This window comes from Cervus canadensis, chromosome 1, assembly GCF_019320065.1.
Source record: "Cervus canadensis isolate Bull #8, Minnesota chromosome 1, ASM1932006v1, whole genome shotgun sequence".
Lineage (NCBI taxonomy): Eukaryota > Metazoa > Chordata > Mammalia > Artiodactyla > Cervidae > Cervus > Cervus canadensis.
The window spans coordinates 21,627,786-21,651,163 of NC_057386.1; the positions used below are offsets into that span (position 1 = coordinate 21,627,786).

At 49.1% G+C, this 23,378-nt stretch overlaps 1 protein-coding gene and 1 long non-coding RNA gene across 4 annotated transcripts in view; one reads left to right on the forward strand and one right to left on the reverse strand.

The window, feature by feature from the left end:
• The window catches only part of LOC122442260, a 31,909-nt gene extending 17,970 nt beyond the window's left edge, over positions 1 to 13,939 (reverse strand). For 2 of the 3 annotated variants that reach the window (XR_006269620.1, XR_006269619.1), the window contains exon 1: positions 12,004 to 13,939. This is a non-coding gene — a long non-coding RNA (uncharacterized LOC122442260). Of the gene's footprint in view, positions 1 to 4,620; positions 4,677 to 12,003 lie in introns of all 3 variants that reach the window. The other variant, XR_006269617.1, reaches the window with a different exon arrangement.
• On the forward strand, positions 5,999 to 17,152 carry CCR7 (C-C motif chemokine receptor 7). Its single transcript, XM_043469806.1, has 3 exons — positions 5,999 to 6,129; positions 12,018 to 12,067; positions 15,117 to 17,152. The coding sequence occupies exons 1-3, from the start codon at positions 6,120 to 6,122 to the stop codon at positions 16,194 to 16,196; spliced, it is 1,140 nt and encodes a 379-aa protein (XP_043325741.1). The 5' UTR covers positions 5,999 to 6,119; the 3' UTR covers positions 16,197 to 17,152.
• The last annotated feature ends 6,226 nt before the right edge of the window (positions 17,153 to 23,378 follow it).

Sequence of the window (23,378 nt, forward strand, 5' to 3'; positions counted from 1 at the left end):
CTCTTGTTGCAGAGCAGAGGCTGTAGGCACACAGGCTTCAGTAGTTGCAGCATGTGGGCTCGGTAGTTGTGGCTTGAGGGCTTTAGAGCACTGGCTCAGTAGTTAACGGCACATACGCTTAGTTGCTCCAAGGCATGAGGAATCTTCCCATACCAGAGATCGAACCGTGTCCCCTACATTGGCAGGTGGATTCCTATCCACTGTACCACCATAGAAGCCCTAAAAATATATTTTTAAAATCATAGCATTGTTTGGCACACAAAGACCAGTCAAAAATGTACACAGCACAGTCTTTCTTCCAAAAAGCATACCGTCTCTGCTTGAATAGAAAACAGTTCCCATGCTGTTGTTATAAATGGCAGTTGAGTGTCCTTGAAGTTAAGTGCTATGAGTGTTCAGAGGAGGGAAGGAAGAGAAGGTGGGCCTGCCTGGACCTCGAAGGATGGGATGCAATTTGGAAAGCCGTAGGTTCCTCCTATATTGTCCCTCTCAGAAAGAGTGCATGGTCATTAACTGAATGCTAGCGTGTGGAGGGGAAGCTTGGAGTGTTGAGAAATACTAGGGAATCCCCATTGCCTTGCTCAGGGAACAGCTGAGAAACTGAAATGGAAGGCCTCCAGCCCAAAGTGTGCCATGTTCACACAGCCAGAGTCGGACAGGTTGGTAAGGACGGTGAGCAGAGGTATGGGGTGGGCACCACGGCTTAGCATCCAGCTGAGTCTGCTGAGAAGATCAGAGTCAGGATGCTTCCCTTATCCCCTGAGAACACAGTGCATCTACCACAGAGCTCTTCAGTCCTGCCCTGTATCCTGTGGATGTGACCTGGGGTCTTCTCTGGGACCTATATGGGGCTGGAGAACCAAGAAAATCCCTGAGGACAATAAAGATTATCCTGAGAAGGGAGCCTGGAGATTATGTGGTCCAATCTCATTACTTTTCAGGTGTATATCCAAGAATCAGAGAGAGGAAATGACTGGTCTGAAGCCGCATAAAACATTCCACCAGAGGAAGACTGGAACACAGGTCTTCTGCCTGTAAGCTCAATTTTTCTTAGAAGCATCTGGCACATGGAAGCTTCCAGAATAGTTCCAAACTGAAGTTGCTCTGCCCTTTCTTGCCAACACCCTACCCAGATATAACCCACTAGAGTCTTTCCCACCTAGTGCAAGAGATTGTCTATATCTTTAAAAGTAAGCAGACTCCAAGTACCAGTGATGGGAGCAGCCAGAATCTTTAGAATGGAAGGAAAGTTCCAGTTCCATGAGGGCTTCTCAGGTCTCCATTTGGGGGGTTTGGAATAAAACAGACTGGTTAAGCAGTGGACAGGATGCCACAAGAAAGTTCTGCACTTCAGAGTCTCAGATGCCAAAGCTTGGGCATCTCCTAGGCAGTCCATATCCTCACTTCATACTTGAGAAAAACTGAGGCCCAGAGAGGGGAAGCAACCTACCCAAGATCATAAAAAGAACTGGTGAAGAGCTTGGCTTAATGCACTGCATCCCAATTGAATGTTCTTCACATCTTTACGGCAAAGAAAAGCTATTCTATCTATTTATCCACCTGTCTTCCAGCCCTATTCAATCTTGGATTTTCTTCTCTCATTTTAGGTAAAGCATCATGTCATGCTTGGTCTCAGTCATAATTGTAGGCAACAGGGATACAATCTAGCCATAACTTTTTCTACACAGTAGTCCCCCCTTATCTGTGGGAGATATGTTTCAAGACCCCCAATGGATGCCTGAAACTATGGATATTACCAAACTCTATATATCATACTTACTATATTTTTTCTATACACACATATCTATAATAAAATTTAATTTGTAAATTAGGTATGGTAAGAGATCAACAAAAATAGCTAACATTAAAATAGAAAAAGTATACCAATATACTGTAGCAAAAGTTATGTGAATGTGATCTCTCTCTTTCTCTCTCAAAATGTCTTATTGCAGTGTGCTCACCCTCCTTCTTATAATGATGTGAACTGATAAAATACCTACCTGATGAGATGAAGTGAGGTGAATGACATGGGCATTGTAACATAGCATTATACTACTGTTGAGGTATCATCAGAAGGAGTATGGTCTGCTTCAAGTGATCCTAGATCATCAAGCCATGATGATGTCAATGGTTGGGGATCCCAGGTGGGACAGAGAAGGACAGTGCAAGATTTCATCACATTACTCAAAACAGTATGCAATTTAAAAATTCTGAGTTGTTTTTTTCTAGAATTTTCCATTTGATATTTTAAGACTATGGTTGACCACAGATCATTGTAACCACAGAAAGAAAAACCATGGATAAGGAGGGATTACTGTGCCTTAAACTCCTTAGGCATAGGTATCATCTTCTATCAGTCAGAGCGGAAGCAAAAAAAAGAAGACCTGCTCTAGGTATTTCAGACAAAAGGAAGTTAACATAGGGAGTCAGTTAGACAGATGACAGAAGAGCTGATAAGTCAAACAGAGGATCTTGAAGTCACTCAGATATTAATAACAGCAGGAAGTTGCACCATCCCTCTGGTAGTGCTACCAGAGCCCAGAAAATAGGGCAGGAGTTGGAACTAAGGTGCAGGTTACTCATCAGGTGCTGGCACAACAGAGATAGGGGTTGGCTGATGGACTCTGGGATCAAAAACATGTGGCCATGGCTGGGGATGCACTGGCTGTTGGAAGCAGAGAGAGAAAGGAAATATCCTAACAATGGAAAAATATGCAAATATTTACCCCTCAAAATATTGGAAAGGCTATACTAATATCAATCAAAATAGATTTTAAGACAAAAATTGTTTGCAGAGACAAAAGATATGTTATACTGATAAAAAGGGTCATCTATCCAGAGAACATAACCAGTAAACAGACACTCACCTAAACAACAGAAACCAAAAATACGTGAAACAAACATTGACAGAACTGGAGGGAGAAATATGAGAAATACACAATTCAACAATCATAGTCAGAGACTTCAATATGCTACTTTTAATAATGAGTACAACAATGAGGCAGTAGATCAATAAGGAAATAAAGGACATGAACAACAGTATGTATCAATTGGATCTATTAGATATCTATAGAACTCTTCACAACAACAGGATACACATTCTTCTCAGGTGCACATGGAACATAGATAGACCATATGTTAGGACATAAAACAAATCTCAATAAATTTAAAAGAATTGAGATCATATAAAGTATGTTCTCTGACCACAGTCAATAACAGAAGGAAATTTGAAGAATTCATAGATATGCAGAAATTAAACAATACACTCTTAGATAATCAACGGTTCAAAGAAGGATTCACAGGGAAAGAAACTGGAAAATACTTTGAGATGAATAAAAATGAAAACACACCATATAAAAAACTATGGGATGAAACCAACACAACATTGTTAAGCAATTATCCTCCAACTAAAAATTTTAAAACCTATGGGGTATAGCTAAAGATGTACTTAGTGAGAAACTTGCAACTTTAAAAGCCTATATTAGAAAAAAGAAGAAAGATCTCAAATAAAGAACCTAAGCTTTTACCTTAAGAAATCAGAACAAGAAGAACACACTAAACCTGATTCAAAAAGATGGAAGAAAGTAACAAAGGCTAGAAATATTTATTTAAATGAAATACAGAATAGGAAAAACAGAGAAAGTCAATAAAACCAGAAGCTGGTACATTGAAAAGATCAGCAAAATTGACAAACCTTCAACTAGACTTACCCAATACCAAACTACAAAAATATATTGCAAGAAAATGAAACTACCCCCTATAAATATAGATGCCAAAATCCTCAACAAAAATCCTCACCAAATCTAGAAACATACATAAGAAAAAAAAAAAAAAAGATTATACACCATGACCAAGTGAATTATCCCAGGAATTCACATTGGTTTGACATTTAAAAGTCTGTCTCTATAATACACCACATTTGATAGAATAAAGGACAAAAATTATCATATCAACGGACAGAGAAAAGGCATCTAACAAAATTCAACAAACTTGGAATAGAAGGGAATATGCATGATACACAAAAACTAACTCAAAAAGAATGTCAGAACTAAAACCATAAAACTTTCAGAAGGAAGCATAAGAATAAATCTTCATGGACTTGAATTAGGCACTGTTTTCTTAGATATGACACAAAAAGTATGCGAATAAAGAAAAATAATTTGCTCATAATTTTAAAGTTTTGTACATCAAAGGATACCATGAAGGCAGTGAAGATAATCCACAGGCTGGGGGGAAATATTTATAGGTCATGTATCTGATAAAGCTCTTGTTTCAAGACTACATAAAGAACTCCTATAACTCAACAGTTAAAAAGCAAATAATCCAGTTTTAAAATGGTCAAAGGATTTAAATAGACCTTTTTCCAAGTAAAATTGATAAGTGGTCAATGTTGTGTTGTTGTTGTTTAGTCACTAAGTCTCATCTGATTCTTTTGCAACCCCATCTATCTATGGGATTTCTCAGGCAAGAATACTGAAGTGGGTTCCCATTTCCTTCCCCAGGGGATCTTCCCAACCCAGGAATTGAGCCCATGTCTCCTGCACTGGCAGGCAGATTCTTTACCACTGAGGCACCGGGGAAGCCCACAAACGGTCAACAGGCACATGAAAAGGCACTCACCGTCATTAGTCGTTAGGATAACACAAAGCAAAACCACGTCACACCCACTAGGATGGCTAAAAAAAAAAAAAAAAAAAAAAAATAGAGAGTACAGGTCTTGTTGAGGATGTAGAACCTTCATACATTGCTGATGAGAATGAAAAATGGTGAGGCCACTTTGGGAAAAGCTTGACAGTTCCTTGAAATGTTAAACATGTAGTTGCAATATGACCCAACATTTTCACTCGTAGGCATGTTCTCTAGAGAAAAAGAAGCATATCTCCACACAAAAACGTGTATATGAATGTTCCTAGCACCATTATTCACTATGGCCACAAACTGGAAACAACCCAGATGTCCAACTCATCCTGGATAAACAAAATGGAGTATATATGCACACGATGGAATATTATTGTGACATAAAAAAGAATGAAGCATTGGTATCTATAACAACACGGTGAACCCTGAAAACACTATGCTAAGTGAAAGAAGCCAGACACAAAGGCCACACAGAGAATAGTTCTATTTATGTGAAATGTCTAGTATAGGCAAATCCGTAAAAGACGGAAGTAGATTTGTTGTTACCAATGGCTGGGGGTGGGGATGGAGGGGATATGGAGAGTCATTTCTAATGAGTAAGGGTTGAGGAGGGGTGGTTTTTCAGGAGGAAGCTATTTTAAATGTTCTAAAATCGATTGTGGTGATGATTGCACAACTCTGAATATACCAAAAAAAATTTTTTTTGACTGGTACTCTTTAAAAGGGTGAATTTATTTGTGAATTATATCTCAATAAAATTTTACTTGAAAGGAAAGAAAGAGAAGATTAGAGGAAAGAGAAAAGAAAATGAAAGAAAAGGAAAAAGAGGAAAAAAAGACAACCTGGTCCAATGGCTGACTCGTGTTGATGTACGGCAGAAACCAACAGAATATTGTAAAGTGATTATCCTCCAATTAAAAATAAATAAATTTCAAGAAAAGAGAGAGATCCTGGCACATCCCTCCTCTTCTGCTTTCCAACATCAGTCAGTGCCTCCCATTGGCCAAACCTACCCAAAAGCCAGAGGGCAAAGCAGTTTGGGAAATGTAGTCCCCTGTGACACTGAGGAGGGCAAGGGAAGGATGGGGATGGATTCACTTATCTCCAGCTCCCTGGCATGTGATACCCAGGCTGCAAACACTTGTCACATCAATAAATAGTTTCATTCCCCTGCCTCGGGCGGAGCCCTGAGTCTGCAAGGGGGGGCTTTCTGAATGCAAATTACCTAATGATTCATGATCCTATGACCGGTGAGTGGGCCGTCCTTCTCTTTCACCTTCTTATACCCCACACACCCTTTGGTCCCAGGAAGCCACCTGAGTCCAGACCCTGAGTGAGGCCGGACCAGGGGGAGGAGCTGGGGTGGGAGGGGCAGGGGAGAGGGTGGCTCCTCTCAGAGCTTAAAAGGGGCTCGAACCACATCCTCCCCAGACAGAGCCCCGGCACAACCTTCCTGTGTGGTTTCAGCCGCCGAGAGAGTCATGGACCTGGGTGAGTGAGCCTCCCCCAAAGTGAGAGAGCAGTTACCGGGGTCACTTGGATGCCCAGAATGACTTTGTGGAATGGGGGTGGAAGGCATGGGGGAGCCTCCCAGAGGAACCAGGTGGCTTTGGTGGGAATCCGTGGCTCCTCCTAGAGAACGTGCCCCCCTGTTCCTCCAGGCACTTCTTTCGGACCAGGGGAAGGGGGTGACCACTGTTACCAAGAATAGTAGGTTCTGCAGAAGGTGCCAGGGCTGGGGTGGTAGAGGTCTAGACAGCACCTGCTCTAGTTAGCCAGGGGGTGATGGGGAAGGCTCTCGGGGGCCCTGTTTCATCAGAGAACTCTTGGAGGGTTCAGGACCCTCCATTTGCCCTCCTATTCCCACCTCTCTCCCAGGCTAAATAGGGCTAAGCTTGTCTGCTCTCTTAGGGTTATGACGAGAGGCAGATTCAAGGTGAGTGCATTATGTAAATGACACTATACAAGCAACACAAGCTGTGCTTTTTTTTCTCTCTGCTGCACATCCCACGGGAAAGCTGTTGCCTCTTGCCGGTCAAAGGTTGAATGGGCAACAGGAAATGAGACCACGAGGGGCCTTCAGCTGGGAGAAGTCACAGCCAGGGCCTCCAACTCAGCCCCCAGTCTCACTGACTTTTTCTACCCAGGGAGATGGCTCTTCCCTTTCCAAAATCCATCCTCTGGTCTAACCTTGGTCTTTACTAGAGGGAGTCCAAGGGAAGCCCCAAGCAGCTTCTTGAGGGGTTCACCCAGCTCCATACACCCCATTTACAAATCTCAGCTTAAGTCAGACTGAGCTGAGGCTACAAAGGCCAGGTTCCTGGACGGCTTGTTCTCACCAGCAAACAAACACCACAGCAGCCTCAAAGCCACAAGGGGTTGGCTTTAAAAAGTGAAGGTTCCCTGTTCATCCTCTGCTGTCCTCACACCCCTCCCCATCACACCACAGCCTCTTGCCTTCATGTTGGCTTTTCCCGCCCACTCGGAACCCAGGGTCTACTCAGCAAACAGCTGTCAAAGGGCTAAAGTGGCTGTTGCACCCCCCGCCCCCCGACCCAGAACTCCTGGAAGGCAGGCTTTGATTCTTGCATCTCTGATTCCCACGGACTTTGGAGGTGTGAGCAGAAAAAGGTTTGTGGAATGAATGAATGGCATCAAGAACTCTGACTTTAGTTTTTAAAAATCTCTTCCAACTTCCCCTCCTCCCAGCAGCCTGCCCACTAATCCCACTTCCCAGACATCCACCACCACTAACCATGGTACCAGAATGCAGACATCGTTCCCTGGAGACCCCGATCCTGCTCCTCTGCTTGACCTCTGTGAAAGAAACCAAACAGGTCCCCGTGGTGCACTGGTAAAGGCTAGAGAACCGGCTCCCTGGTGTGTAGTGCTTGCCAGTTTCCACAGTGTAAATTCTCCCATCATAGCTGATTGAAAGCTGTCAGCCGATTTCAAGCCATGAAATGACTGAGCACAGAGTCAGAGAGAGATGAGCCCGTGAGGGCAGCCACAGCACAGCACGGAGGGTCCTCCTCCCAAGGACTAGGTTTGGGGTGCTAGATTCACAGGCATTAATGGGGGAGGGAGTTCCCTTTAATGCAGGACATGTCTCCAGGATAAAACGATTCTCTCACTGCTTCACTCAATTCGAGAGAGCTCCAACGGCTGACTGAGCCCCCAATACTGGTAGGAGGGGACATCTCTGAGACACTTTGCTCAGATCAGGCTCCAGGGCTCTGGGCCGTTTGTAGGACGGATAAGCCACAAAGGATCTGTTTCTTTCTCTTTGTCAGCCCTGCAGGGCGCCTGAGGTGGGTGAGGGGTAGAGTTTCTGTTACACATAATGAGAAACGCCAGAACCAGGGCTGAGCTGGCCTTTTTCACGATTTGAATGGGCAGCCCCGAGACGTCTTCCCCGTCCATCTTCAAGAAATGGGGCCTAAGACTTCAGTTAGAAATTTCCAAAGCAGAGAAGAAAAAAAATGAGCCATGGGATACTCATTTCCCACAGCTCAGCCAGAGATAGTGGCAGAGGGAGATGTTGAAGGAATTTAGGGCCAATCCCTCTGGCCTTTGGGGAGCCTGACTGGGGAAGAGGGGAACCCTGCAGCCTGGGGGAGCTGTTGGGAAATCTCTCTTCTTTGCTTGGTACTTTCAGTCAACTGCTATTGATGGAAGAATTCAGGCAGGACCAGTCTGGTGGGGGGGAGAGACACACGTGTCAATGAGCCATTGCAAGAGGGGGAGAGAGAGTGCTGATGGGATAAAAGGAGAGCAGTTGTGAAACCTAAAGAAACGAACAGTGACTATGAGTCAGGGGGCATTTAAGCTGGGTTTTGAAGGATGTGTAGGAGTTTTCAAAGCAGACAAGGAGGAGCAAGGGGCCTAGGAGGTAGCAGGACTAGCGATCTCAATGGCTCAACTGTCAGTAATGTAACTGAGGGAATGGACATAAGATATAGTAAGTGGAGGACAGTGGAGTGATTCAGAGGTTAGCCCCACCTAAAGGCGTCAAAATCCAATTTTTTGAAAACTCCATGTAACAAAGCAGAATATCCTGTGGACTCACCCTGCAGGCTCCCAGCTGGTCAGCTCTAATAAAAACTAATAGGGACAAGAAAGAGGCAAGTTGAGGAGAGTGTATAGAACCTGGCTATACTGAGAAGGAAGGGAAGTAGGAGGGACAGGCAGGGTCAATCTTTAAGAGTCTGTGTGGCATTGCTGAAAAAGTTTGGGCTTTTTTACTGAAAGCAATGAGAAGCCAGTGAAGATTTTTCTGTTCCAGTTAGGTGAGTTAAATATTGTGACCTGTGTTTCAGAGGAGCTCTGTGGTGGCAAAGCCTTATGTCAGGGTAGAAGTGCGGCCAGCTCTGGGATGTTAAGGGATAGAGGCAACAGAACCAGTGACCAATAGGTGGAGGAGAATGTGGATTCACTTGATGCTCCAAAGAGGCCCCAATACACAGCAGACTCAATGGAAACGAAGTAGCAGGAGTTCCATCCAAAAATCTCAGACCCATCTCCTTGCAGCTGTGTGACCCAGACAAGTGGATTAACCTCTCTGAGCTTCTATTTTCTGAAATATAGAGTGAGGCTCACAAGGGTAACTCACAGGATATTAGGAGGGAACGGAACATAAAGTCTGGGAGGCAGCACGGAAGAGGAATTGGGAGTGTGGTTTCTGAAACTAAATGGATTCAAAGCCCAGCTACACTACCAGTCGGCTGTATGACTTTGGGAAAGTCACTGATCTCTAGTTTCTCTCACCGGGAGCTAAGGTTGGAGTTCTAGGGAATTTCCTTTTCGTTGTAATCATTACTAGAAACTCGAGAACTCAGAAAATACCCAATGCATCACTCAACCACTCCTCAGCCCCTGAGATTCCCAAGTTCTCTGGCCCCACGCCGGTGGCTGCCCAAGGCCAGTTGCTTTATGACTTTGTAACAGACAAAAATCATTTGAGTCAAGGCCGTTGACCAGGCCCCCTGTGCTTCACACCAGAGTTTCCCCAAGTTCCTGTTTGGTCACCTTTCTTGAAAAACAGCCTATGCTGGTCCTAGAAGATCCCTGCTCAACCATCTTCTCCAACACACCTGGAAGGAGACCTCACCTACACACATCCTCCAGCCCCGTTCCTGAGCCCTCCCCCAGCCAGTGGCCAAAGGATGAGACAGGGCCCAGGAAAGGAGCTTGATGGAGTGAAATAGGAACACAACTCTTGCTCCTCGTGTTTCACCCGTTGTGACATCAAAACCTTGAGGTTTCTCAGTTCTCACTGACAGTCAGAGCAGGCTTTCTCTAGAGTAACCGAAAGACTGGTACGTGTTTAAAGAAACCTCGAGCGCTTCACATCAAGATGAGTCAGTGGAGGTTGGGCAGCTCGTTGGACCGCGAAGAGAGTGTGCTTTAGGGTAGAGATGTGGACTCGAGCTCAAGGGCTCTCAGGATAATTCAGCAAGGAAGGGGGATGAGAGAGAGGAGCGGTGATCTTGCACAAAAATCCATTCCCACCCAGGACTGCAAATACTCAGGGGCAAGTCAGGGATGACAGCTCCTGCCCCCGGAAACAGAAGATGAAGCTAGGAAAGCAGGTCCAAGTAGACAGTGGAGGGCTGGCCAACCACGCTCAGCATCAGGCTGTCATCCTTAGGACTGGTAGAGAGGTCCTAAGGATTTAGCAGGAGGGCATGGTGGGGATTGGCATCAGAGCTATGATTGAGGAAGATGTGCCTAGCAGTAATGTGCAGTATAACAGGAGAAATGCTTGTTTATTTATGTGACTCCATGCCCTTCCTCCTCCCTCCAAGACACCCCAACCCCAGAATTCCTGTCTTAGGCAAACTCCCTGGATAACAGCAACTTGGAGGTCATGTCATGAAATTTCCAGCAGGTGGTGCTGTGGCCAAGCTTACGGATTCACTGGCCCTGTGCCGCTGCATCTTGGGAAGCAGAATTCCTTGCTTGCTTGAAGGGAGCCCTGGGCCTCCAGAAGGTGCTAGAAGCGGGGTCCCAAGCATTGATCTATTGACCCTCCTGAGACTAGAGATGCGATGGGTCAGCAAGTCCTGCCTTGGATTCATTCCTGGCATCATAGTTACTGTCTCCCATGGGCTGGTCCAATTATAGGAAGGGGTTTTACAAAGATGAAGAGGGCATAGCTCTCGGACTTTAAGTGAGATAAGACTTCTGTATAAATCACCCTGTCGACTTGCTTGGTCTCCCCTGCTTGACCCCCTGGAAGAAATAAACTCCAAGTCCAGCTCTCAACTCAGCCACCAAGCAGGACTGAGCCGCCAGGGCTCACATCAGGCCTTGTGACAACCTGGATTCTCAACCTGCCGTTCAGAACTAAGGAGGGCCTCTTGGCTTCCAGAAAGTACCCAGGCTCTGACTCACTCCTTCCCACCATTTTTCTCTTTCACCTGCCTCTTTTCTCTTCCACCAAGGCCCTAGATTAGAAGCAAGTTAAAGAAGAGAAAACATATCCACGCAAGTCAAGTGACCTGGGGGAATGGCCTCACTCCTGTCACAGAGCCACACGCAAGGTCCCCACAGGGCAGCTTGGGAGAAGGGCAAATAAGTCTTTCATTCATTCAGCAGCACACAGTCTCTGGGCACCTCCTCATTTATGGGCCTGAACTGGGTAAAAGGGACGATGTCCCTGGCCCAAAGGCAGACTGGGGGCATGGTCCAGGTGAACCACCAGGGAATGTGGATGGATGACAGCGGGTGAGGGCTGTTTCAGGGAGCCCCATGGGCCCTGAAGAACTTTCCTATTTGCCATTAAGAGGCAGTAAGGAACACTCCATGCAGCCCTGCGAAATCAGTCTACTTCCTCAGCCAGCCTCCATCAGGAGACAGTCAGGGCTTCAGAGGTGGCTGCCCACCCACTGGGTGCAGGAAAAATGCCCCCCATTGGCTCCTGGCACCAGAGCAGAGCAGGACACCCACACACTACCTCCACCACCTCAGGGTCTTGCTTCCTGCATAGCATGGAATAGGAGGGGATCATCCAGACACGGAGTCAAGGTCAGCTGTAGCTCAACCTTGAGGGATAATTTGGGCCAGGGTGGACTTTTCAATTCCAAAAGAGACCCTGAAGAGCCAAGGCGGGGGGGGGGGGGGGGCGCCTGCCTTGCCTTCTGATCCCCCTCCTTTGCAGGACCCCTTCTGGAGCTGAGGAGGAATAAGAGGTGAGGGCAGTGAGATTGGGCAGCTGGCCAGGTGCTCCAAGGCAAAATCTGGTTCTCAGATTCTCAAACACAGTGTCCAGAACTTGTGATGAAAGTTCCCCACGTTCTCCCTGGCTCTGTGGGGTTTTTTTCATAACAAAGAGCCAGCATGGCTGAGCAATAATTTTCTCACCTTGTCTCCTTCAGGGAAGCCAATGAAGAACGTGTTGGTGGTGGCCCTCCTCGTCATTTTCCAGGTGAGGTGTCCAGCCTGCCAAGGAAAGCTCTCTTTCCTTTCCCAAATGCCCCTCAGCAAGCCTAGCCCTTCCCAAACCCAGGACCTGGGGTTCTGGTGGAGTCACTGGGCATTTACTGGAAAGAAATAGACCCAGGCACAAATTTGGTCTTCTTTAAGCTGATGATCACCCTCTCCATCTGCTGAGTGACCCTAGAAAGCCACAGGTATTCTCTGAATTCCTTTATCCATTTCAATTAAAACTTTTGGAAAAGCAGGTTACCCTGCATTCCCCACTTCACTTCCAATATCCCCACCCAGGAGAAGCGAAGACTGTGAGGTTACTGGATCTGAAACATATGTGCCCACACCCATGCGTGTAAATCTTCATATGTGAGATGAGAAAAGAACCTGTTGGCTTCACATGTGACATTAGGAAAGAACCTGCGGGCAGCTTACTATCCCATCGCCCCAAAGATATCTTCCCCCCAAGACCTCCAGCTAAACACTCCCTTCGAAGACCCAGTTCCCTTTTCTGAAATAGACTGATCTGAGCCACACTGGGGGAAGGGGAGGGGAGGATGGGGACCCTGGAGGGACGGAGGGTGGATGGAACCCATCCTTCAGGGGGGCCCAGAACTCTGGAGGAGCAAAGGTCACCAGCTTACAGGTCTCAACTTCTCAATCCCAGATGTGGAGACAGAAAAATCCACACCCACCAAGTGCCAGAGTTAGAAATCCACTCTTCCCCCGACTTTGCTGGGGTTGGGAGCTCTGCTGGAGCCAGAGGAGGCGGCTGAGGCCAGAGCTGGAGAGGCAGTGCTTCAGAATTTGGCTCCTCCCCAGGTCTGGAGGCCAGAGAGGCAGTTTTCCAGGAGCTCTGGCCAGAGGCAGGCCCCAAGCTGGGCACTGTTCCCAAAGCCCCATCCCAGAGGCCTCCTGGAGCTTGGGTTGTAGCCTACAGCCTGGCCCCCTTCCCCATCAGCACTCCCTCCCCACCGTCTCCCCTCTTCCCAGGACTCCAAAGGGCTAGAGTGCTAACAGTGGAGGCTGGAAGGTTGGGGAGGGGATGAGGGACAGCTGGGCTCATCCTCCTCTTTACCTGGGGAGATGGGGGTGGCTTAGATGGGGCAGGATGTGGTGGGGCTGTGGGCTGCAGAGACAGCAAGCCTGGTGGCCCCTGGTGAGGGGTGGGGCAGGTACAAAGAAGAGAAAGAGGAGGCAGAAGGGGGCAGTGAGAAGCACATGTCATAGAGGCTGGGTGTATTGCCCGCTGAAGCCCAGAACCCCCTTACGTCCAGATCTGAGGTCTCGGGTGTTACCCTGGGCAGCCAAGGACAGCCAGCCTCTCACAGGCCTCCCAGACTGCAATCGTACCTGGAAAAGAGAAAAGGGTTGCCACTGACATCTCTTCTCAAGACAGCAATGCCCCCCAAAAGGCTCCAGGATATGATTTGGTCCTCACCCTGTCCCCACACAGAACAGTGATGAATCCAGAATTTGGAAGTGAGAAAGAGACAGGACACAGGCAAATCCGGAGACTGGGTTCCCGTTCTGGCTGAGTAACCTTGAACCAGTCACATTGTTTCTCCAAGAGCCTCCTTTCATCACCTCTACGGTCCCTCCAGTTGCCCAATTGTGAAAATCCATCATACAAGGCTGCCCAGGGCCCCATTCCCAGAGGACGGACCAGGAGCTGAGGCAGTTTCCAGCCCAGCTCCCCGCCCTGCACCGCTCAGCCACCCCATGTGTCTCCTTCATTGATCAAATCACAGCCGTCTGCCTGAACCTTCACCCTGCCCTGCAGATAGGCTAAAAAAAAAAAAAGCCCTGACATGTGAGCCCTACTGATTGGAATTTGTCAGAAGAGACAGCGAGGAAGAGAGGAGTAAGGTGTGGGGAGAGGGTGGGAAGATGGAGGGAAGGCAGAGACATGGCTGTGCTTCCTTCCTGTGCTCAAGAGGACTCACAGCTGAGGCTGTGGCCCTGCCATCCACTTGGGCCCGCATTGCCTGGACTCCTGCTGCCTGCCGATCTCTGTGCTTTGGGCCCCAGGGATCCATAAGCCTTCCAGTCACTCACCACCCATGATGACAGCATCTTGCCCCAACCCAGGGCTTTGTGGGCTCTTAACAGGTTTTACCTTCCTCTCTTCTCACTCCACTTCCCTGGTGGCTCAGGGGTAAAGAAGCCACTTGCAATGCTGGAGACACAGGTTCGATCCCTGAGTTGGGAAGAGCCCCTGGAGAAGGAAATGGCAACCCACTCCAGCATTCTTGCCTGGGAAATCCCATGGACAGAGGAGCCTGGTGGGCTACATTCCATGGGGTCGCAAAGAGTCAGACCCAACTGAGCGACTATAACCACCACCACCTTCTCACTCTGGGCCCTCCTCAACTTTAGCCCAAGTGGATTTTCCCTCAAAAGCTGGGCTATTTTTGTAGGCCCCCTCCCTTGGAAAGTTCTTTCTACCAGATTCCAAAGGAGGCTCAAAAAGAAAGACCCTACCATCCCATTCTCCTGGAGTTACCAGCAGGCAAAATCAAAGCTCCACAAAGACAAAAGGATGCCAGAATCCCAGTTAGGATCCTCACAACAACCATGTGAAGGAGATAGTATTCATCTCCATTTCACAGATGAGAAAACTGAGGCTTGGAGAGATGAAGTATATTTAACCAGCCCAAGGCTCTTTTGACCCCCAAGCCTAGACCATTTCTAGTCTTCCATTAACACCTGTAAGATCAAGTCTCTCAGAAGACTTGCTACTTACTGGAAATGCAGAATCCCAGGCTTCACCCCATCCTGCTACATCCTATGAACAAAATCCCCAAGTTCAAGTTCATGTTAAACTTCGAGAAGCCAACAATTTCAAACTGGAGAATCACCTGGAAAGTTTAGAAAAACAGGTTCCTGGGCCCCAGCTCCTGACATTTGGGTTCAGTGGGTCTCAGATGGGGTCTGAGAATTTGCAGATGATGCTGATCACAGTTGGAAACCACTGCTCCAGACGGTCCCAGGGCAGTGAGATTCTGACCCACCCAGCTAAGCTGGAGCATGTTCCTTCCCCACAGGTGTGCCTCTGCCAGGATGAGGTCACGGACGATTACATCGGAGACAACACCACGGTGGACTACACGCTGTACGAGTCCGTGTGCTTCAAGAAGGACGTGCGGAACTTCAAAGCCTGGTTCCTGCCGATCATGTACTCCATCATCTGCTTCGTGGGCCTGCTGGGCAACGGGCTGGTCATGCTGACCTACATCTATTTCAAGAGGCTCAAGACCATGACCGACACGTACCTGCTCAACCTGGCCCTGGCGGACATTCTCTTCCTTCTCACCCTCCCCTTCTGGGCCTACAGCGCGGCCAAGTCCTGGGTCTTTGGGGTCCACGTTTGCAAGCTCATCTTTGGCATCTACAAGGTAAGCTTCTTCAGCGGCATGCTCCTGCTGCTATGCATCAGCATCGACCGCTACGTAGCCATCGTCCAGGCCGTCTCGGCCCACCGCCACCGTGCCCGCGTCCTCCTCATCAGCAAGCTCTCCTGCCTGGGCATCTGGATCCTGGCCATGGTGCTCTCCACCCCAGAGCTGATGTACAGCGGGATCCAGAAGAGCAGCAGCGAGCAGGCACTGCGGTGCTCCCTTGTCCCCGAGCACGTGGAGGCCTTGATCACCATCCAGGTGGCCCAGATGGTGGTAGGCTTCCTGATCCCCCTGATGGCCATGAGCTTCTGCTACCTCGTCATCATCCGCACCCTGCTCCAGGCACGCAACTTCGAGCGCAACAAGGCCATCAAGGTGATCATCGCCGTGGTCGTGGTCTTTGTAGCCTTCCAACTGCCCTACAATGGGGTGGTTCTGGCCCAGACGGTGGCCAACTTCAACATCACCAGTGGCACCAGCTGCGAGCTCAGCAAGCAACTCAACATCGCCTACGATGTCACCTACAGCCTGGCCTGCGTCCGCTGCTGTGTCAACCCTTTCTTGTACGCCTTCATCGGCGTCAAGTTCCGCAGCGACCTCTTCAAGCTCTTCAAGGACCTGGGCTGCCTCAGCCAGGAGCGGCTGCGGCAGTGGTCTTCCTGCCGGCACACCCGGCGGTCCTCCATGAGTGTGGAGGCTGAGACCACCACCACCTTCTCCCCATAGGAGGCGCCTCCACCAGGACTAGAGGGACCTCTCCCAGGGCCCCTCAGATTAGGGACATGGAGAAGAAAATACAACAGCTGCTGAGGGAAAGGTTGGTCTGGCCATTGAGGTTTATCTTGTAAAAACCTGAGCCGCAGAAGACAGAAGAACACCAACCCTCGCTAGCTACCTCAACCAAGGTTGCGAAGAGACGTGGTTGATAAGCTACCCCAGATCCTGCAACACTCCAAAACCAAGACCATTATCCTCTAAACCCCAAACCAGAGGTGAAAGTCAAGAAAGAGCTCACACCTCGCGGAGTGAAGGGGAGCGGGTGTTGGTGAAATCTAGGTGGTAGAAGGGGCCTGGCGAACATTCCAGATCAATGTTCTTCTCAAAAGAAGTCCTCCCCAAGACTCAAGGCGAGGTCTTCCAGAAAGCCAGGCTTTGTCCCCAGGACCAGAGATCATGGGGAGACTCCTCGCCTGAGCAGGGGAACAGGGATGCCAGTGGGTCAAACTAACTTTCTGAATCCCCGCCTCCATCTCTCTTTTTCCTCTGTCATCCAAGCCAGCAAGAATCGGCAGCCTCCAAGCCTCCTAAAAGCATGCTGACCCCTCGCCTGCCACCTCTCCTCAGGCTCTCCACGCTGAAGGGGTGTGGTGCTTCCCACAGGCCAGGCCCCGCCAAAGCCATGTTCCCAGCCAGGATTCTGGGGCAGAGATGAAGTATGGCCGGCCCATCTCAGGCCTCAGCTCGGCTCCGAAGGGAGGAGCAGGCAAGGAGAAAGGTTAGGGGCCGGGGATGGGTGACTGCCGCCAGCCAATGAGCTGCCGCTTTGTTCTTTGCCACGGGGACAAAACATCTCTCATCCTGTTCTGCTTTCAGTTCATTAAGAGAGCATATTTTACTCATACACAAATAAAAGTTTTCCCTGGAGGAAACAACAACTTTAAAAGAAAGGGAAAAAAGTTTTTTGTTTTTTTTTTTTCAGTAAATGGCAAATGAGTGTGTTCTTATTTTTGCAAACCCCATGCCCCACCTGACCACCCCCACAGCCCTTTTCTCCCCCAGGCTTCATTGCTCAGAGATGCTCAGAGCCACAAGGTCGCCTTGAGCTATGCTCTGAGCCCTTCCAATGACACAGGCCCTGAGTGGCTGAATGAGGTAGGAGGGGCAGAAGGACAGGGTGTCCAGCTTGCAAACACCTTTCCAGAGCTCATGGGACCCAAGCCGGTGCAGTCAGCAGTGATCTAGAGACACAGTCTGAGCCGAGCTCTGAAAAGAACCAAGTTGTCCCTGTAACGTCTATGGCTGGGAACCCTCCCTGACCCTTACCAGCACTTTCACACTGTCCTGTTCATCTATCCCAGCTCAGTCTGGAACTGGAGCCCCTGTCCCTTGCTCAGTCTCCCCAGGCTCCCAAAATGGTGTTTAGAGAGAGGACCATCCCCTGACACCCATCTGCCATGGCATCCTGGATTCAGGGAGCCTGAGACAGGACCCACGTGATATATCCTGTACTGGATGCTTGGGAGTCAGGTCTGCCCTAGACCCTCGCTGGCCACTATTGCAATGATGGCCTTCCACTGTGTGGACACCCATTGTGGAGGGGAAGGAATAGCCACTGTCCCCATCACAGGTCCAGGATCCATGTCACTGGGTGTTCTGATGCCTGCCCAGTCCCCGGCTTCTCCAAGCCAGAGAGGTTAGTCCAGCCTGTGACATATGAGGAGGTGTCTGAAGGACCTGGCACCGTAATAGCTCAGGGTCTGGAGGTAGAAGGAAGCTGAGACCCTCAAGAAAAGGTGATTCCATCAATTTTGCAAAGCAAAAGAGCTTCACTGGAAACAGAGCCTGCCTGGAAATGAAACCCGTTCTCTCATCTCATAAGCACATTGCAGTACCCTCCTCCATGGGCTGCACTGGGCTCAAGCCAGGACCGGCGCCCTGAGAAGGATGAGGCTGGCACGTGGAGCCGTGGCACCAGCAGCCACATTAATATTAATCAGTGCAGCTGCCATGGTGGGAGGGGTCACCCCAGCACAACTGTGGGCCCTGAGGGGAGCATGCCGGGACGTAAGGGTGGGAACGCTGGTGTGCACATCCTAGTGAGCTTACACATGGGAAAATATCCTCCCTCCCTGAAGGGGAAGAATGCAACAGAGCCGTCATGAGCAGGAAGCCGGGCCAACCGCACAAACACGCCACCTCGGCTTCAAATACGTTTTTCTAAAATATCTCCAAGTATTTGCAAAACCCCCAGCAATGTCCATTCCCCACAGTGCTGTGTCTCAGAAGCACTGACCTCGGCTCACTGCTAGCCTGGTTGCTGCTCGCTTGCACAACGTGCTCACATGCCTACCCTGAGGTGGGGTGGGGGCCTAGGACCAAGGAAGGGACTCAATGGGAATACCCAGGGCCTCTCTCTTTCTTTCTCTCATCTGCCTCATGTTCACAGCCCCCACGACCCCTCCGAAACTCCCCTTATTTCCATCACCAGTGCCTTGCCCCCTCTTCCTTCTCAGTTACAACCCCAGGCTATAAATCTGAATTTTTAGCCCGAAGCTGAGCATCTCTTGAACCATGGCCTCATGGAGCTGCAAGGAACCTCAAAGATCAGTGGGCCCAACCTCTAATCATTCTCTAGTTGGGAAAATTGAGGTTCGAGGGAGGAACTGATTTGCCTAAAGAGACACTGCAACATGGGGTAGTAGGTAAACTAGCTTTGGGGACTTGAGGATCTGGCAGGACTGCAGGAGGTGGGTGAGGGAGAGTGGAGACTCTGGAGCCCGGCCAACTTGGACTCTCATCTCTGCTGCTTCCCAGCTGTGTGACCTTCAGCTGTTGCTCAACTGCTCTGAGTCTCAGATTTCTCAACAGCAAATTGGAGAGGATTTGGCAAACATGTAACACAATGCCTGGAATGCCTGGAGCTCGGAATCTGCAGCCAGACTTCCTGATTTGAATCTCAGCTGCACTACATGGGCTGGTTCCTTAGTCTCTCTGTGCCTCGGTCTTCTAATCTGTGTAATGGGGATGGGGCTTCCCAGGTGGCGCTAGTGGTTAAGAACCCACCTGCCAATGCTGGAGACGTAAGAGACACAAGTTCGATCCCTGCGTCGGGAAGATCCTCTAGAGGAGGGCACAGCAACCCACTCTAGTATCCTTGCCTGAAGAATCCCATGGACAGAGAAGCCTGGCAGGCTACAGTCCATAGGGCCACACAGAGTCGGACACAACTGACGTGCCTTAGCATGCACATAATGTGAATGACCAAAGAACCTACCTCTTAGGACGGTTGTGAGCAGTAAATGAATTCCTATATGTAAAATGCTTAGAAATCCTTAAAAAGGATTGTTGGTAATCATTAACATGTTCAATAATTGGTAGCTTTAAAAAAGTTGCTAACCACAAGGAAATCAAATTCATTTCCATACCCCTATAATTTATAAATCAAGCTAGGAGACAACTTTGAAATTAGTCTCTGCTTCTCACCCATTGTACAGGTGAGTCAACTGAGGCTTGGAGAGGGAAATGACTCTCCTGAGGTCTCCCTTGCGCTCTAGGCAATGGTAGAACTTAGTGGTGCTCGAGCTCCCACCCAGAGCTCTTCCTCCAGTCCACCACACTGGCTTGCACACATCCACGGTCACACACACCAGCCTCATCCAAGACTGTCCAGCACTTCTTAAGCAGGCACTGTCCCTCTTGTCCTGCAGCAGGTCCCTAAGAAGAACCTCTCCTCTCCCTCTTCAGTAGTTTCCATCCTGGCCATTAGGTTGGGGAGAATGAAGTGCAAAAGAAATACGACAGTGGTTCCAAAGGAAATTGGACAACTGAATTTTTTAAGAAAGAATCCGCTCTGGGTGTTAGGTTCTCAGTTGCATTTCTGTGTTGAGGGTGAACAGTTCAAGGAAGAAGAAACTGGCCTCTGAGGGTGGGGGGTTAAGGCAAATGACACGGGGAGGGGAGAGCAGGTCTGAGAGGTGAGCAGAAGGCAGTGGGGAGGAAGGGGAGGGGTGAGTTCTAAGGATGACGTAGCTGGGAACTAGACTTGGAGAGTGTTCTCAGTGGGTAGAAAGATACCCCCACTACACTCACACACACACACAGCACGCATTTCCCTGAGCCTCCCAGTCTCACGTGGGGAGGAAGGGGCTATGTTAGCCCTGCAGACAGATGGGCCCATGGCTTTCTTTGCCAGAAATGGGTTACAAATGGCCCAGTTTCCCTGGTCTGAGCCCATAGAAAAACCCCCCAAGGAAGAGGAGGAGGGATCGCTCCCTTAACTCAAAAGAACAACCCTGTCAGCCCTCCTAGCCCCCACCCCAGGAAAGAGGCCCTGCAGGAAGTAGAAGCCTTGTCACACACACACACACACATCCCACACAAACCACACACACATACACACTAACCACACACACACAGACACACAAATCACACAGAGAGACACACAAACCACACAGACAGACACACAAACCACACACACAGACACAGACACACACACACCAACCCCCCTGTCATTTGTCATTTATCTTGTCTCAGGCCCAGAAAGAGATCCAGACAAGGGGCCTGCGGCAGAGAAGATTCACAGCCCTGGCTCAGCAGCCAGCGCAGCTCTAGACTAAGGAATGAATCAAACTGAGCTCATCCAAACTCAGTCTCGAGGGGATGGGAATTCTCCCTCGGGCTCCTCTGTGTGCGGGCATGTGTGTGTGGCTCAATTCCGACTGCCCTGCGGCTGTCAGTTCTCTGCCTCCCACATTCTCCACTTTGAAGGTGGAGAAAACCTTGTTTTTGCCTATTGTTCATCAGCCCCAGGGTATTCACTTGCTGGGTTGTTCTGTGCGTCACAGTGACCACTACACAGCGTGCCTCTGGATTCTCATCTCTGGGGAAATAAACATCTCCCTGCAGGGCAGGGCGGGGGCGGGTTTTGCCTGGTACTGAGGGTCCGTTTAGTTCCCTCTCGTGGCAGTAGGTCCCAAGGTCAGACTGCAAGAGAGCCAGAGGGCAGGGGAGGAAACACGCCTAGTCCTGACGTCCTCTGAGGCTGGGTCAGAACTCGCTTAGGACACAAGAGATCATCATTGCTCTAAGTAAATATCTGACATTATGAAGTTCAACAGATGTCGCAGATGAAACGCCCCCAAACTCTTTCCCAATGTTTACAAAGGGGCCTGGGAACTCGTGAACATTTATCTTGTATGGTTTATGCAAGCTGCACTCAGAGCTGAGCAGAAATATGATCACATGCAGCGGCCGAGGGGTGCGTTCTTCGCAGGCTGGGGAGGGGCGTGCATGGCCAAAGGCATGTGATCAAGCCAGGCGCCAGGAGTCACCCACAGGGGTGCCAGGGCTTCCTCCTGCCCGTCCTCCCTGACAGCTGACTCCCCAGGCATGCCTGCGTGAACCCCCTTTCGACCACACACCTGCTCTGCGCCCCTCTGTCAGGGATGCTCCCCTTCTCAGGGCACTGCTGCTGCTTCTGGCAACCTCTGGACTCAATCGTTCAAGGAAAGGGGAGCAGGGAGAAGGACAGGGCCTGGGCAGTCGACAGACCCAGCCCTCTGCGTGTCCCCTCCAGAGCGAGAGACAGGCCCAGACCCACCTGGCATCCTCCAATCCCATCAAAGGCAGAACTTGGATTTTGGTCCAAGAACTATATACGTCCTCCACCCCAGCCTCCCTCTCAGTTACCCCACTCCTGCCCAAGCCCCCTTACTCCCAAACGTGGACATGGACTACTCAGAACTTGTGAGTTTTCATTTCTGGAGGACTCAGAGCTGGGAGACGGTGGGTGGAGGAGGGGAAGGTCAAGAAAGGGACTTCAGGCAGCATGGAGCCTCAGGGTGGAAGCAGCCTCGAAGAAGGGGGAGGGGTCCTAACCTAGTTGCTCTCGGCTCATGAGTGCTGAGTGGCCATGATGCTCCAGGACTGTGTTCTGTATCCCATCTCCTGCTGAATTTTTATGACAACAGGTGAGGAAACCTAAGCTTAGAGAACTTGTGTAATTTATCTGAGGTAACGCAGCCAGCAAAAATAACTTCAGCTCGGGACTTCCCTGGTGGTCCTGTGAGTAAGACTTCACCTTCCAATGCAGGGGGTGTGGGTTCAATCCCTGGCCAAGGAGGTAAGATCTCACATACCTCACAGTCAAAAAAACCCGAAGCATAAAATAGGAGCAATAAAAAAAAAAAAAAAAAATAGGAGCAATATTATTAAAAATTCAGTGAAGACTTTTTAAAATGGTGCACATCCCTCCAACTAATAAAAATAAAATGAAATAAAATAAAAAAATAAACAAATAAATAAAATTTTTTTAAAAAAGGATAAAAAAAATAAAATAAAATAAAATGGTGCACATCAGAATCTGCCCACAATGTGAGAGACCTAGGTTCCATCCCTGGGTCAGGAAGATCCCCTGGAGAAGGGAATGGCAACCCACTCCAGTATTTCTTGCCTGGAGAATTCCATGGACAGAGGAGCCTGGTGGGCTACAGCCCATGGGGGTCACAAAGAGTCAAACACAACTGAGTGATTAATGCCACATCAAAAAATTATAAAAAAAAAGAATAACTACAACTTTATTAGGATTTTATCATGCACTACACACTGTACTAAGCTTCCCATCTTATCCCATTTCATTTTCACAACAACTCTACTTGAATCCCATTTTACAGAAGAGGAAACTCAGGCTCAGGAAAGTCAAGGAGATTTGTCCAGATCACACATCTACCATTTGATAAAGCTACTGAGTGATTTCAACCAGTTCTAGCTGGCTTCTCAAGCTCATGCTCCTGCCACTTCACTCCACGGGCCAACTAAATAACTGTTTATTCATTGTCAAATATATACAAAGCCCCTACTTCTTGCCAGCCATTGTGTTCAGTACAGCCAACATTTCTCATAACCCACTGGATGCAGAACGCTGACCTGGGAGGAGGGAGAATCAAGTGATAAAGACACAGCCCCACCTGCCCAGGGGGATGTGACCCCACAGCTGGGCGGCAGCCAGGCTTTGTTGCTCCCTTCCGGGTTTGTCTCCCCGGCTCTCCTCCAGGCCCTGATTTCCACACAGGCTTCTTCCACAGGCTCACCCTGTGGGGCTGTGTGCCTGAAAGGTACCTAACCCTAACCCTGGCCCTACCACGGGCTCACTGGGCAACATGAGCAGGTCCCCTCTCTGGGTCTCCATCT

Bases quoted from the DNA above. Each gene is read 5' to 3' on its own strand.
- CCR7 (XM_043469806.1), top strand. The intron at 12,068-15,116 runs GTGAGGTGTCCA...CCTTCCCCACAG, and splicing joins CCCTCCTCGTCATTTTCCAG to GTGTGCCTCTGCCAGGATGA.